Source organism: Pelodiscus sinensis, chromosome 1 (genome assembly GCF_049634645.1).
Source record: "Pelodiscus sinensis isolate JC-2024 chromosome 1, ASM4963464v1, whole genome shotgun sequence".
NCBI classification, from domain to species: Eukaryota; Metazoa; Chordata; order Testudines; family Trionychidae; genus Pelodiscus; species Pelodiscus sinensis.
Genome location: NC_134711.1, coordinates 19,178,580 through 19,193,129, shown reverse-complemented (window position 1 = coordinate 19,193,129; position 14,550 = coordinate 19,178,580). Strand labels below are relative to the sequence as shown.

Below are 14,550 nucleotides of genomic sequence, written 5' to 3'. Positions count from 1 at the left end.
AAGTCACTAAGATGTTTTACTAAAGACAGAGAGCATGTAACAGCTGCATGGAACTGAGGAGCCCAGGTTCAGTGTGGCTGCCTTATTCCGTATTATGAACGTGCAGCACCTGGGGGTGCAAGCGCTGAGCAGACAGACACCACTAAGGGGACAAAAGTCTCTGATAGCTTTATTTGGGATATATATACACCTAAATCAGAATGGGCATGTGAATGTACTCAGAGAAGAAATTTGAACTGCTGTTGAAGTCATTCCTTTAGGGTCCACAATGTTTTCTGTAAACTTGGGATTCTTAGTCTTTCTTTATGATTCAGATATGTTTCAATGTAAATGTGAGGAAATAGCAAGTAGGTGTAGAACCTAAGTAACTTTGAGATTAAAATACATGATCCCTTTCAAAATTAGATATACCTGAGGTGTATATTTACCATTGATACATGTGGTTCTGCTAAACAACATGGAGCTAAATGCTCAAACCAATTTGGAAACATGAAGCTGTCCAGTTATTGAGTAACACATCACACAAGGAACACCTTGCATTACTTCTCCATAGCATGTGCTGCCTTTCCAATGAGAAATGATGGAAAAAGTTTAGAAAAGAAATCTAAATGTGGTTGTGATCTATAAAACCATATGGGACTTGGAACCTGGCTAACTGAAACACTACTTTAATCACTGTGTGATACCACCAGAGTTATGACTGTCAAGCTAACACCTCCTAGAGCACTCAACATAAACACAAGATTAAATGTAGAACAGCAGCATTTTTAAGCTTCTCTTCCCTATTCTACTGCAGAGCACCGAAGTGAAATTGGTATGATACTCAAAGCACTGTCTGAACATCTTTTGTTGCTTCTTACAAACATGAAGAGGAGTGAAGTAGAGTGTAGCAAGTGGATATAGAACAGCAGAGAAAATATACTAAAGAGCACACAATTTGGAAGGGAATAAAGAGTTAAAATTGTCACTAACTTAAAACCTGACGGGCAAGGTAAGACGGAAGCAAGCAAGGAATATTGTGACATTCCATAGCACTTTACTTCTAAGCTTTTCTCTCCCTACCACCTTGTAATTGTTTAAGTGTCAGAATCTAGCTATTTATTCAAGGTATTTCTAAAGTGTGTGCTATCTTGTTACCCAAAATAGGAGTTCATAAGCAAAATATCTTCTCAAGCAGGATACTAAATGTTGCTAGCAAAACACTCCAAGGGAGTCAAGTTAGTGAAACCTTTCTTAGAAGGATGTGGAGCGGAAGTCCCAGGTTGTTTCAATACTCAGCATTCAACTTTCATAGAGCAGTTTCAATGTATTTTCAGCAAAGTTTCACGTTGCCATTTGCAACTTTCACTGCTCTGATCTCGCTGGAATCCAAGCAGCAGAGGAAGATAGAAAATGTTCATTTGACATTCTACTTTGTTCACAGTGAGGGTCAGGGCCTCAGGCAGAAGGGCCAGGGCTAGGACACTTCCGTGCTTCCCCACTTTCAGACCCGGATTAGTCTGGGGTGAGGAAGTGTGCTAAATCTTTGCCCCTCCTAGATTGGCCTGCAGGCAGGGGGAACTCACAGTCTCCTCCCACCCTGTCCCCATCCTGCAAGGAGTGTGTGGCTCTTAGAAGCGCCGTGCCCCTCGCAGGGTGGGAGGAGACTTTGTGCGCTCTCCCTTGCCCCCAGGCCAATTAAGCCTTGGGGGCATGGGTAGTGTGTGAAGCCTCCTCCCTCCTTCCCTGCAAAAGGCTTAGCACTTAAAGTCAACCACCAGCTGCTTCTCAGCTGGCACTTCCTTGCAGAGCAGGGGGAGGGAGCAAGAGACTTCACATGCTCCCCCGCCCCGGCCTTGACTGACCTGGGGGCAGCAGGAGGGAGCATGTAAAGTCTCCTCCCACCAACAAGGCATGGAGGGGGGAGGGAAGCAGAGGGGGAGAAGAGATTTTGCACACTCCCTCACTCCAGACCAATCAGGGTCTATGAGTGGGGAAGCACGGAAGTGTCCTGGCCCCAGCTCTTCTGCCTAAAGCCCTACCCCTTCTGGGGCAGCCTGGGCCATGTTATAAATTTCTGAAGTAGCCCCCCCGATCAAAAATTATTGCCCACTTCTGGTTTAGGGGGTGCCCAACTTGGCACACCAAAGATACCTACTTGTTAGAGAGTGGACCCTCATTACTTCCTTGTATAAAAATCAGTCCTTGTATGACATCTGAAGTTTGGCGCCCAAAAATTATGGCATTCAAAATCCACTAGTCACTTTTTAAAGGTCACATTAATATCTACACCAATATCCATGCAAGACCCAGCCCAGCTTCTCTTGCCTCCCCTTTCTTGATTTATCTAATAATATTCCTCTGTGAATTTGCAAAGAGGTAGAGAGCTGCATTTATGCCAATGTATTATATCTTTCACTGAATCCCTGTTTCAGCTATTAGCCACTGCTCTGGGAAAAAGTCAGAAATGACACGTATCCCTTGCAGTAGAGCTCACACATGTTTAAACAGATTTAAAAAAAATCTATATAAGTGGCACAAGCATGACCTTATTTGATACAAAACTGGGCTGCTTCCCTGTAGGTAAAATTCACAGTTCCCAATTTGTTTAGTCTCTTGTGGAGTTTCCATTCTTAGGCCTCCTGCTTTCAGTTCAGTAAGAAAATGAATAAAAAGTGTAGCTGTCGCTTTAACTATTAGTAAATGATTAGCATCTGCACAAGTGGTACTCCTCCATCAGTCATGGCTGCTTTCCAATATGAGGCTGATGAAGGAAATCCTCTTCTCTAATAAATCACTTGTGTCAATTAGGGATGCATTCCTTGCCAGAAGATGCAATTGACTGTTCCCAATTAAGGTCTGATGAATTAGAGTGAAAGGGGTGCTCGAAGCTTCCAGTCAGGCATGGCTGTTCTGGTTTCAGGTTAAGCTAAATGTTAAATAAAAAGAACAACCTAGGTAAAAAGAACAAGAGTTGGTCCTTTGAGTTAATTAGCTAAGTCACTGCAATTCTGTACTCTCTTTCCCCTTAGGGTATTATGTCCTTTTTGTTGAAAGGATTATAAAAAGCGTCATTAGAATAAAAGGAGAAAAAAGTAGATTTGCTCAGGACACATGCTATTATATGCACTATAAATTAAACAACTTGGTATTGATAGTGCAGGTTTTCACTGCCATAACTTCTTATTTGACTGACAGCACAGCAACCAATAACTTAACTTATATTACCATTTACCACCATATAAAGCAACGGAGGGAACAGTAATTCTGTGAATAACAAAGACCTTAATTGGCAGTTCTGGAATGATCCTGCTGATAACTACAGTTTTCCTTGTTTCTTTAGAAATGTCCAATTACAAATTAATAAGCAGTTTTATGCTGTGATCAATTTAAATCATTATAGTTTACAAAGGCAATTTGGTAGGTAAACCAGCTTCATGTTCAGTGTTAAAAACTAAAAATAAAAAAAATCATGCACTATCCTGCAGAATGCACCTGGAAACACTGAATTTTAAACTCCTAAAATGAATGTGTTTTAGGTTTTGCTCCTCCAGAAGCTTGTATTGCTATTTATAATACAGAGAAGTCTGCTGCATATACACATAATGGTAACAAAATGGGTGTGTCTAGACTACATTCCTTTTTTGAAAAATGAATGCAAATGAAGCCCTGATTTACAAATCTCGCTCTTCATTTGCATAATCTCTTCTAATCACTTTTTCGGAAGAGATTTTTTTGAAAAAAAAGCAGTCTATATGGGGTTCTTTTGGAAAAAAAAAAACCTTTCAAAAGAACCCTTTTTTCCTGAAAAAATGAGGCTTACAGGGTTCTTTCAAAAAAGGGTGGGGTTTTTTTCGAAAGAACCCCATCTAGACTGCTTTTTTTTTCCGTAAAAATCTCTTCCAAAAAAACAATCGGAAGAGATTATGCAAATGAAGCACAAGATTTGCATTTTTGATTTCCCTCATTTTCATTCCTCTTTCAAAAGAGGAATGTAGTCTAGGCTCACCCAAACTGTGCACTGCCTGTGTGGTATTACAAGAGTTCTCCTTACTGCAGTATGCCATAGGGAAGAAGTGACCAATTAAAAAAAATAAGGAAATAGGAATAGAACACAAAGAGTGAAAAAAGGAAGACCAAGCAATTAAGGGTCTATTAGAGCTGTTTATCTCAAACTGTAGTTTAGGACCCCAAAGTGCATCACAAATCTGTTTTAATAGGGTAACCAGCACTGGCATTAGACTTGCATGGAACCAGGGACAAAGCCTGAGCTTTACTCAAACCCTATTGCCTTGGGCTGAAGACAAAGCCCTACTGCCTAGTCTTTGCTCCCTCCCTCCCCCACACACACACCTGGAGCAGCAGGGCTTGGGTGGGCTCAGTCTTTAGTCCTAGGGTCATGTAACATATTTATTGTCAGAAGGGGGGGGGGGGTCACAGTCACAATGCAATGAATGTTGAGTACCTCTGTACTAGAGGAATGGATTCTAAGAGCAAATACAGAGAGAACTTAGGTTTGGAAAAGATCTGTGGGGAAAAGATGCTGACTGGAAATACAGCAAAGCCAATGCAAGACAAGAAAAGAGGACTGAACAGTGAGTCAGAAGAGACTTTAAATAGAGAAGAGTAGAAAGAAGCAAGGAGGCAAAAACGAAAAAGCAGATAAAGTAATTACAATGTGTGAAAGGGGAATGAGTAACAGAACTGTTCAGCTGTCATATAAAAGCACAGTATCTTTCATACACCTGTAGTCTACACCTTCAAATAAAACTCAATTATATGGACTACAACCTGCCAAACAGGAAGGCTAGGAAATATGTTCTAGTGAATGCAAACCTATTGGTTTAACCACAATTATCCTCTATGACCTTGGTAAGTCATTTAATATACCCCGTGCTTCATTTCCATAATTAAAAAATAGGGAAAAAACCCTTCCTTCCTTGTTGTGAAGATAAAACACATTAATGATTCACATTTCATGGTGAAAACAGGCACACAAGTAATTAGATGAACTTATTAAAATGATTTTATTTAATTTAAAAAAAGTGAAGAAAGCAGTTTAGCCACAAAAAACTATGCCTGAAAGAGGGAGAGAGGTGCCTCTTCAGAGCACTGTGTATTTAAAAAGAAGGAAAGCAAAGTAGACTGCAGAACAGAAAAAAATCTGCAATTACTATTACTACTGCATAGGCCTCAATCGAGATCAGTAACAGGTAAGCCAGAAAACAAGATTAACAGAAAAACTGAACAACCCTTTCAACTTCAGTGGTTTCAGTTCAGTATTAAGATTGGTTGGACATTCTGGGAGGCTTTCACTGCTGTCATCTGAGCTGTGACAGAAAAATTTAGATTATAAATGTTCAGTTTTACTAATCTAGAAATTAGTACAGGTATGTTGTAGTTGGGGAAGGATAGGCAAGAACCAAATCAGGTTAAAAGGGCTTATAAGAAAAGGTCATAGTATTAAGATTAATTTTTCAGAGATTGAAAAGTCAGGACATATAAACATGAATATCTGTATAATAGTGAAAGTTTACCTGAGAGCAAAGAAGAAAAAAAAATAAGTACAAACGCTGAATCTTGCAGCACATTGTGCAGACCAAAACTTTACTGAATTATCATAATTCATGGAGACAAATACAAAACAATTTCACTAGGAAAACCAACAGTCAAAACCAAATAAGCGAAGCATCTGAACAGGCTGACCAGAATGTTCAAGAGAGTTTGGCTGTACAAGATCAATAGAATTCTCTACTAGAGTTGGCAAGTCATTTGAATTGAAGACCTGAGTAAACAAGTTTCCCCTTGCTTCAAGAACAGATGAGTCTTAGAATTAGTCAAGCTAAGAAAACTAGACTCTGCAGGAATTACCAGAGTAAGCAAGTTTCAGACCGGCTCCAAACAGGCACACAGACTATAGATTTAAGAATTTAGTTAATAAAGGCTACTAATGATGCACTTTTTCACTGTTTCTCCTTTTGGCTTACTCTGAGACAAAGTTTATCGAAGCTTCAGAAACTGCCAATGCATGGTGAGATTCTTTCTTTCTTTCTTTCCTTTCTTTCTTTCTTTCAACAAATAAACGCATTTCTTTACCCTAGTAAGTGTTTTACACTTTAGTTTAATTCCAACCACTGGAAGGCTAGTGTATTGCACTCCAATAGCCTCATCTAAATTTCAGGTACCCACAAAATATGAAATGGTACAAAAAAATGGGCCTGGGGATTTCTATTCTACAGTAAGAGGTCTGGAGGGGAGGAGTCAGCTGAAGTAGGACTTTAACTCAGTAAGGGTACAAATTAGAATTTAACTAGAAATCAGCAAGATATACTTTGAAAAAGGTATCTGAGCTTCTTTTAAGTGTACATATTTCAGATGAAGAAGACTGCAGATCTGTTCAACTAGATATAATATATGGAGATATACCATCTCATAGAACTGGAAGGAACCTTGAAAGGTCATTGAGTCTAGTCCCCTGCCCTCACAGCAGGACCTAGTACCATCCTTGCCCCAAATCCCTAAATGGACCTCTCAAGGATTGAACTCACCCTGGGTTTAGCAGGCCAACGCTCAAACCACTGAGCTATCCCTCCCCCGAGGTCAATCTTATAGTGATCATTTGCTCTTTTAAAGGAGTTTGTTGATAAGTTCTATAGATTGTCTCACCTAAAAATGCTTTGCAAAAAAAAAAAAAAAAAGATTAATTCATCCATACCACCTTGTGCAATACATTTTATCCCCACTTTATAGTTGTGGAAACCATGGTAAAGTGATTATGCAATTTACTCAAGGCCACAGAGTCAGAAGTTAGAGCCAGTGCTAGGATCAACAATTCAAATGATCCTTAGTCCCTAACCTGAACTCATTCAATAAGATAACACCTCTCCAGATAAAGGAGAAGATCTAAATATACTGCATTTAAAAATAAATGCTTAGGCCAAGATTTTATATATGCCCAACTTGAGACTCCTTATAGACGACAGATATTCTGGGAATGGGCCCTCAGCGGTTTCTGAAAAATCAGAAACCCTTTTTAAACTGTCTCAGGTCGGATAAACAACATCATTAGTCATTCTCGAAAACCCTGGCCCTTCTTTTTTTGTATTACATTTGCAGCCCATGTTTTCTTTTCACGTATATGCTAATGGAAATAAGGTTTCTCCTGTTTGTGTATAACCACTGAGTGCACTGCTGCTTTAAAGGTGATAAAGGTTAGAGCGAACACGAAAGCTTCGCCTTTCATGAATGCCAAAGAAAGGCATTAAAGGAATTTATCCAAGGCGAGTGTGTACAGTCCTTCGTAGATGTACTGAATAGGCATCAGTGGCAGTGAAATGTGAAGATGACCTAAATTGTCAGGGTCTAACCAGAACTCATGGGGGATGTCATTAGTGGCATCTGCAGAGACAGAACACTCGTTTCAAAGGCAGCCAAGCAGCTTCTGATCCTGCCTGTTCCAAAGACTGATCTGGCAGAGACAAAGCACATGTGTCGCAAAGCAACCAGAGACTTTAAAATCAAATGGATTCTTGAAGTCTAATTCTTTGTTCATTAACATTGTTTTCTTAAATTTGGGGGGAAAAACCCTAAAAAGGAAAAAAATCACAGATGTAACACCCCTGCTTTCCATCATTGCTACTGTTTGAAATGTGAATTATTATGAAAGGAGGAAATGCAATGAACTTTGTCAGCACATGTGACCATGTAAATATACCCCACTTACTCAGAATCAGATGCCCTTTTACCTACCTAACCTAGCTAGCTAGTATTTATATTTCATTCATCTTCAAAGCATCTGAGCACATTACGATATTATCAATGCAAAGTACACAGCACCTTCTATGATGTTGCCCGGTTTGATTTCCACCTTTCCAACCCATTATATAATTAACTGCACTAACCACTGCATCTAGGGAACCTGATCTTGCACTAAACAAAAGTCCTAAGAATGGGACTGAATTACTGTTCTTCACTTTTGTCAGATTCTTGGACTTCCTCTCAGGATATAGGTGCAAAATGAAAAATCACAAAACGTACAAGGACTGAAACCAGCTGGCAGGCTCAAATATCATCGATTTTTGCATTGAAAAAAAAAATCACCTAAAGCTATTACTCTGGGAACTGCTGTAGCATCTGACTGAATCCCAAGGGTTTCAAATATTTCATTTGTTCAGAAATAGAAAAGAGTGTTCAAAATAGTAACTTGTACTGGTCCTGGCTTTTGGATTACATGCTGTACTGCTGCTATCATCTTAAGGTGTTTTTCTTATTTATTGACCAATTCTCCATCAAATTCTCCATCACTGACTGACAACGACGATTAAGTCCACAATCATGATGTTTCTTAGTATTTTCTTTTGGTGTTAATGGGTCTGGGGCTCCAGAAAGGAAAGGAGTCCAAAGAAACAAAAACAAGGTGGAAGGAGCAAGGATAAGAATAAAAAGCCTTTTTTGGGAATGTGTTTTAAAATGGGGGAGGAAACACAAGATTTTTGAATTGAGAAAGATATAAATTGCTAGAAGGTGTTTGCATTGCAGCTGTGCCTAACCTATTTTGACCACTGCTATAAAAATAGATGCCCCCAAACAACCTTACAATATTATTTTTATCTATCAGAATTAAAATAGGAACTTCTATTGTAGGCTTGAATTGCTCAAACATGGGGGCCCACATTTAGCATCCTAAATGCATACTTAGGACTTGTCTTCACTGCCACTTGACTGCTCTGTAATTTTCTTACTCAAGGGTGTGGAAAAATACACCCTGGCTATGTCTACACTACGAGTTTTCTCAGCAAAAAAAATATGCGAATGAGGGATTCATTTGCATGAGTCATTATCTCATTTGCATATTTTCTGTTAATCAGTTTTTCTGCTGGGGTATTTGCGCAAAAACAAGCAATGTGGACATTTTCTTTTTGCTCAAAAACCCCATTTCCTGCAAGAACCTTATGCCCCCAAAAAGGAGGTTTACCGATCTTGCAGGAAAAGGTTTTTTTGTGCAAAAAGAAAATGTCCACACTGCATGTTTTTGCAAAAACCCCAGCGCAAAAACGGATCAGCAGAAAATATGCAAATAAGATCACAACTCATGCAAATTAGTCCCTCATTAGCATGTTTTTGCTGAGAAAACTCGTAAAGTAGATGTAGCCCTTTAGTGCAGCAAAGTTACAGCACTGTTAAATGCCAATATCAGCAGGCTCCCAATTCTGTTGGCTACTCTCCTCATGGAGGTGGTTTGACTATACTGCCATCTTAAAGTGCTTTCGTGTGTGCTTTAAACTTAGACATATAGGCTACGACTAGACTGGCATGATTTTCCACAAATGCTTTTAACTGAAAAGTTTTTCCGTTAAAAGCATTTGCAGAAGAGAGAGTCTACATTGGCGCGGACGCTTTTGCGCAAAAGCACTTTTTGCTGAAAAGCGTCCGTGACAATCTAGACACGGTTTAGCAAGAAAGCCACGATCACCCTTTTCGCCATTGGGGCTTTTTTGCACAAAACAGTTTTTAGCTGTCTACACTGGCCCTCTTGTGCAAAAGCATTTCCGCAAGAGGGCTTTTTCCCCAAACGGAGATTCATTGTATTTGCGGAAGAACACTGACAATCTTACATTAGATCGTCAGTGTTCTTGAGCAAATTCAAGTGGCCAGTGTAGACAGCTGGCAAGTTTTTCCACAAAAGCAACTGCTTTTGTGGAAAAACTTGCCAGTCTAGACACAGCCATAGACAAAGACTTAGGCACTTAATGAGAAATTATATGTATTCAGAAATGCAGAACACTTGATAATTGCATTGTATTCAACAGGACACATACTAAACATCATTGTTCAAACTCACATCACTTTTCCTTAGCTGCCTAAGTATAGATTTATCTTCAGGCACCCAAATTTGAAGAGTTCAGCCTGTGAGTTTTGATTATTTGAGGAACAAACTGTCTCTACCTGCATCCCAGTGGAGTACCCATATCTAACAAAAGCAACTCAAATACTTTTGTTTGACATGATCTATGTATCTTATTTAATTACCTCACAGCAATAGCATCAAGTGCTATAGTGATGGCATCAATCTTTTTAGCAATATGTGATTACAGAGTGCTATTGAAGCATGTTGATCCATCCAATTAAATCATTCCAACACGTTTGCCATTCCTTTGTAAATAAAACTATAATAAAAAAGTCAGCTGTGTTATCTCAAATGAAGGAGAAGGTTACTTCCTCTCAAGGTTTTTAGTATTTAAAGTCATGGTGGAAAACCTCAGATAATTTACTTTTTCTGGGCCAGATTCTCCATTGCCCTGCACCTTTTATAGTTTTTCCATCAATGCAAAATGGGTGCAAATTGCTATTATTTGTATTTTACATCAATTTTCATCCATTTTCATCACTTTCCAGGGCTATAAATGACTTCATGGGATGCAATGATGCAATGGACTGTATAGGGAGCAATGGAGAATCTGGCCACTTAAGTCTGCAAAATTGGGCTAGGGAACTTATAAGAAGGCGGGGGAGGAGTATTGTTTCTTCCTGCTGTGGTTTTGTTCCCAGCCAGAAAGAAATTCTGGAAACCAAATAAGAAAATAGTTCTCAAATTCTTTAAGTTAGTGCTCTTGATTATGTAGTATTATAATTCAGACTACGCTGTTTGATTCTATACCTAATCAGTGCTGTGGAGAGTGCTGTTCTTTTCTCAAGCCATTCCCTCATTACCAACTCTGAAGGCCTAACGAGAGAAAACATGACTTTAAACAAACATGAAAAGCAATCTAATAGTCTACCAAACTTGGTTTGTATGTACAGAAATCGAAAATATTTCCCAGAAATAGTTGAAAATGTCAGCTTAACAGAGTTAGAATCTTTAATATCCCCTTCAATTTTCTGAGAATTTCAGCAGCCCACGGTTTGCAAGTAAAACAAAAGATAATGTACTACTTACATCATTCTGATCATCTTTTGCATTGTAATAGATGATATCATTACGCTGTGGGGGGGAAAGAAAAAAATCATTCAATTAATTGAAAAGTGATGATGAATATACAGGTCCACAAACTAAAGTAAAGCTGAATATACACATTTTAGAATTGATTCTGAATTTTGTGCACACCCATGTTCATTTCCCAATAAGATCAGGCCCTTAGTTTTATCTTCTTTGTGAACCAACAAATATGACAGAGAAATGTCATTTATTTAGCACTTCTTCCCTGAAAACTTGTAAAAGGTACATCAACAATTGGAAGAGTATAAGATATGCTGGGGGTGGGGGGAGGATCTGCTAACAGAAGATTTATGAGAGCTATTTATTTTGAAGATATATGAAGAATTCACCACCTAAAAAGTGATAATATTTGCTACAAAACAACCTATCAAGCAACAGACATGATAACTCACTGGCTGCATCTAGACTGGCAAGTTATTCTGCAAAAGCATCTGCTTTTGTGGAAAAACTTGCCAGCTGTCTACACTGGCCGCTTGAATTTGCGCAAGAACACTGACGATCTAATGTAAGATTATCAGTGTTCTTGCGCAAATACTATGCTGCTCCCGTTTGGGAAAAAGCCCTCTTGCGCAAATGCTTTTGCGCAAGAGGGCCAGTGTAGACAGCTAAAAACTGTTTTGCGCAAAAAAGCCCCGATGGCGAAAATGGCGATCGGGGCTTTCTTGCGCAAAACTACGTCTAGATTGGCACGGACACTTTTCGCAAAAAATGCTTTTGCGCAAAAGCGTCTATCCCAATCTAGATGCTCTTTTCCGCAAATGCTTTTAACGGAAAAACTTTTCCGTTAAAAGCATTTGCGGAAAATCATTCCTGTCTAGACGTAGCCACTATGTTTAGTGGGTTAAATAAGTGGGTTACTAAGACTTGCTTGCACATAATCCATTTTCATGTGGGGTAAAAATAAGCCTGGGGAATACGTATCAGAAGGACAATTTAATTATTGTAGAATACAACAGAATTTAATGTTGCAGAAGATGAATTTCAATAGTCTCAATTTTAACAGACCCATGAACTACCATAACATTAGCCACTTTTGTAATATCACAATAAATCAAGATTTGAAATGATTTCTTGAGCGGGTGAAAAATTATGACATTTTCCTATGAAAAATCTGCCACTTCTGTTGTCTTTCTATTAATCCTGCAGAATTGCCTAATGTGGAGTCTTCCTTCCAATAACTGTCACTTTTTTCAACAAAGTAAATGCAACCCTTTGCACTTACGCAGATCTTTCTGCTCAAGAATCTCAAGAGTGCTATGTTGAGTCCCTAAGTAATTAAAGTGCTTAAATATGCACTTAAAAGTTAAGCACATGCTTAAGTATTTTGCTTTCATCAGAGCCTAAATCAGAAAGCAATCATTACTGCCTACAAAAAATTGTCATTTACACTTTTAATCCAGTTTATATTATATAGCCAATTTTACAATGATATGTTTGAACTCTTACCCCTTGTCTAAGCTTCCATCATTCAATAATTAATATCTAAGTGAAATATTAGCCTGACACTGGATTCACAAAACTGGGTGACTGGGTAAAAAAATAGGAGATGAAATTCAATGCTGATAAATGTAAAATAATGTACATTGGAAAGTATAATTCCAAATATCCATATAAAATGATGGAGTCTGAATTAGGCTGTTATAATGCAAGAAAGAGATTTTGGCGTTACTGTGGATAGTTTTCTGATACCATCCACTCAATGTGCAGCAGCAGTCAAAAAAAGCTAACAATATTGGGTAATCATTACAAATGGGATAAATAATAAGACAGAAAATATCATATTGCCTAGATATACAAACATGATATGCTCACATTTTCAATACTTCATGCAGATGCAGTCACCCCATTCCAATAAACATATATTGGAACTGGCAAAGGTACAAAAAAGGGCAACAAAATTATTAAGGGCATGGGATGGCTCCCGTAGGAGGAGAGATTAATAAGACTGGGATCTTTCAGTTTATAAAAGAGATGAATACGGGAGGGGGGGGGGGGATATGATAGAGGTTTATAAAGTTATGACTTATGTAGAGAAAGTAAATAAGGAACTGTCTTAATGTATATACTCACTCTCTAACCCATTCATTTATAAGCTGACCCCCAAAGAAGGATAGGTAAAAATGGAAAAAATCAAGTGACTCTTTTCAGATGGTCAGCAAACTTTAGTCCCTGTCTCCCTTGAGCATCAACAGGCATGGAGTTCCTCAGCTCCCAGTGACCACAGTTTGCTGGTCCTGGCCACTAGGAGCTTCAGGAAGTGGCACTGGCTGACAAACATGCGGGCCTCCTCCTCCCACAGGATGGTAACAGTGAACCACAGCCACAGGAAAATGCAGCACTCAATGCCTCAGACATTTCATGTAAGCAAAATGCCCACAATCACCAGCAGCTTACCCCCCGGGTCAGAAACCAAAGTTTGCTGACCCCTAATCTGCAATGAGAATGTATTGGATACTCAGTTCAATAATTCAACAGCTTAAAATCATCAACTATTGGTCTAGACCTGTTTCATAAGCTGACCCCTCCTCTTTGATACTTCACTTTTTTCCTTCCAAAAAAAGATCAGCTTATGAACAAGCATATATAGTACTCCTTCTCATAACACAAGAATTAGGAGTCCCCAAATAAAATTAATAGGAAGCAGGTTTTAAACAATTCAAAGAAAGTTATGTCTTTACACAACATACAGTCAACCTGCAGAACTCCTTGCCAGATGATGTTGTAAAGGCAAACACCAGAACAGGGCTCAAAAAGTAACTAGATACATTCACAGAAAATAGATCTATCAGTGACTATTAGCCAGGATGGACAAGATGCAAAAACAGATTCTAAAGTGTCCCTAGCCTCTGATTGCTAGAAGCTGCGAATGGATGATGTGGAATGGATCACTTCAGTTCATTCTCTCTGAATCACTTGGCATTCGCTACTATTGGAGGATCGACTAGCAGGATAGATGGACCATTGATCTAATCCATTATGGCCATTATGTTCTTATGTAAATACAGTATATTCATCCATCAATATATATATATTATTTCTATTTACAGAAATGAATTCTATATATTAAAAATGTATGAAAACAACCAAAATGCAAACCCTTAATCACAAGAATAGGTCTTACTCATATGAGTAACCCAGGCTACTCACATGCACAAAAAGTTGCAGAAACCCGGCCTCTAAAAGGAAGAAAGACATACTATTTCCTCATTTAAAAATCTTAAAAAACAATAATAGTCCTGTAGCATCTTAAAAACTAACCAAAAAATATATATAGATAGTATCATGAGCTTTCATGGGTTGAAGAAGTGGGTTGTGCCCACGAAAGTGCATGATACTATCTATATATTTTTTGGTTAGTCTCTACGCCCTTATTTCAAAATAATAACCAAAGCGTCTATACTACTAAGACTGTTATTTTGAAATAATGAGCTGATTATTTCAAAATCTAAACTCCTACTTTCTTTGGGGAATATGCTTATTTTGAAATAGTTATTTTGGGGGCTATTATTTCCAATGTAGTTATTTCAAAATAATTTCCTAGTGTAGATATGCCCTAACGTGCTACAGGACCATTG

At 38.5% G+C, this 14,550-nt stretch overlaps 1 protein-coding gene across 2 annotated transcripts in view; it reads right to left on the bottom strand.

Moving 5' to 3' along the window:
* CACNA2D1 (calcium voltage-gated channel auxiliary subunit alpha2delta 1) overlaps positions 1–14,550 on the bottom strand; it is a 642,840-nt gene that overhangs the window by 300,909 nt on the left and 327,381 nt on the right. For both annotated transcript variants that reach the window (XM_006117144.4, XM_075926367.1), the window contains exon 5: positions 10,916–10,960. In XM_006117144.4, the coding sequence (XP_006117206.1) occupies positions 10,916–10,960 (45 nt within the window). The remainder of the gene's footprint in view (positions 1–10,915; positions 10,961–14,550) is intronic.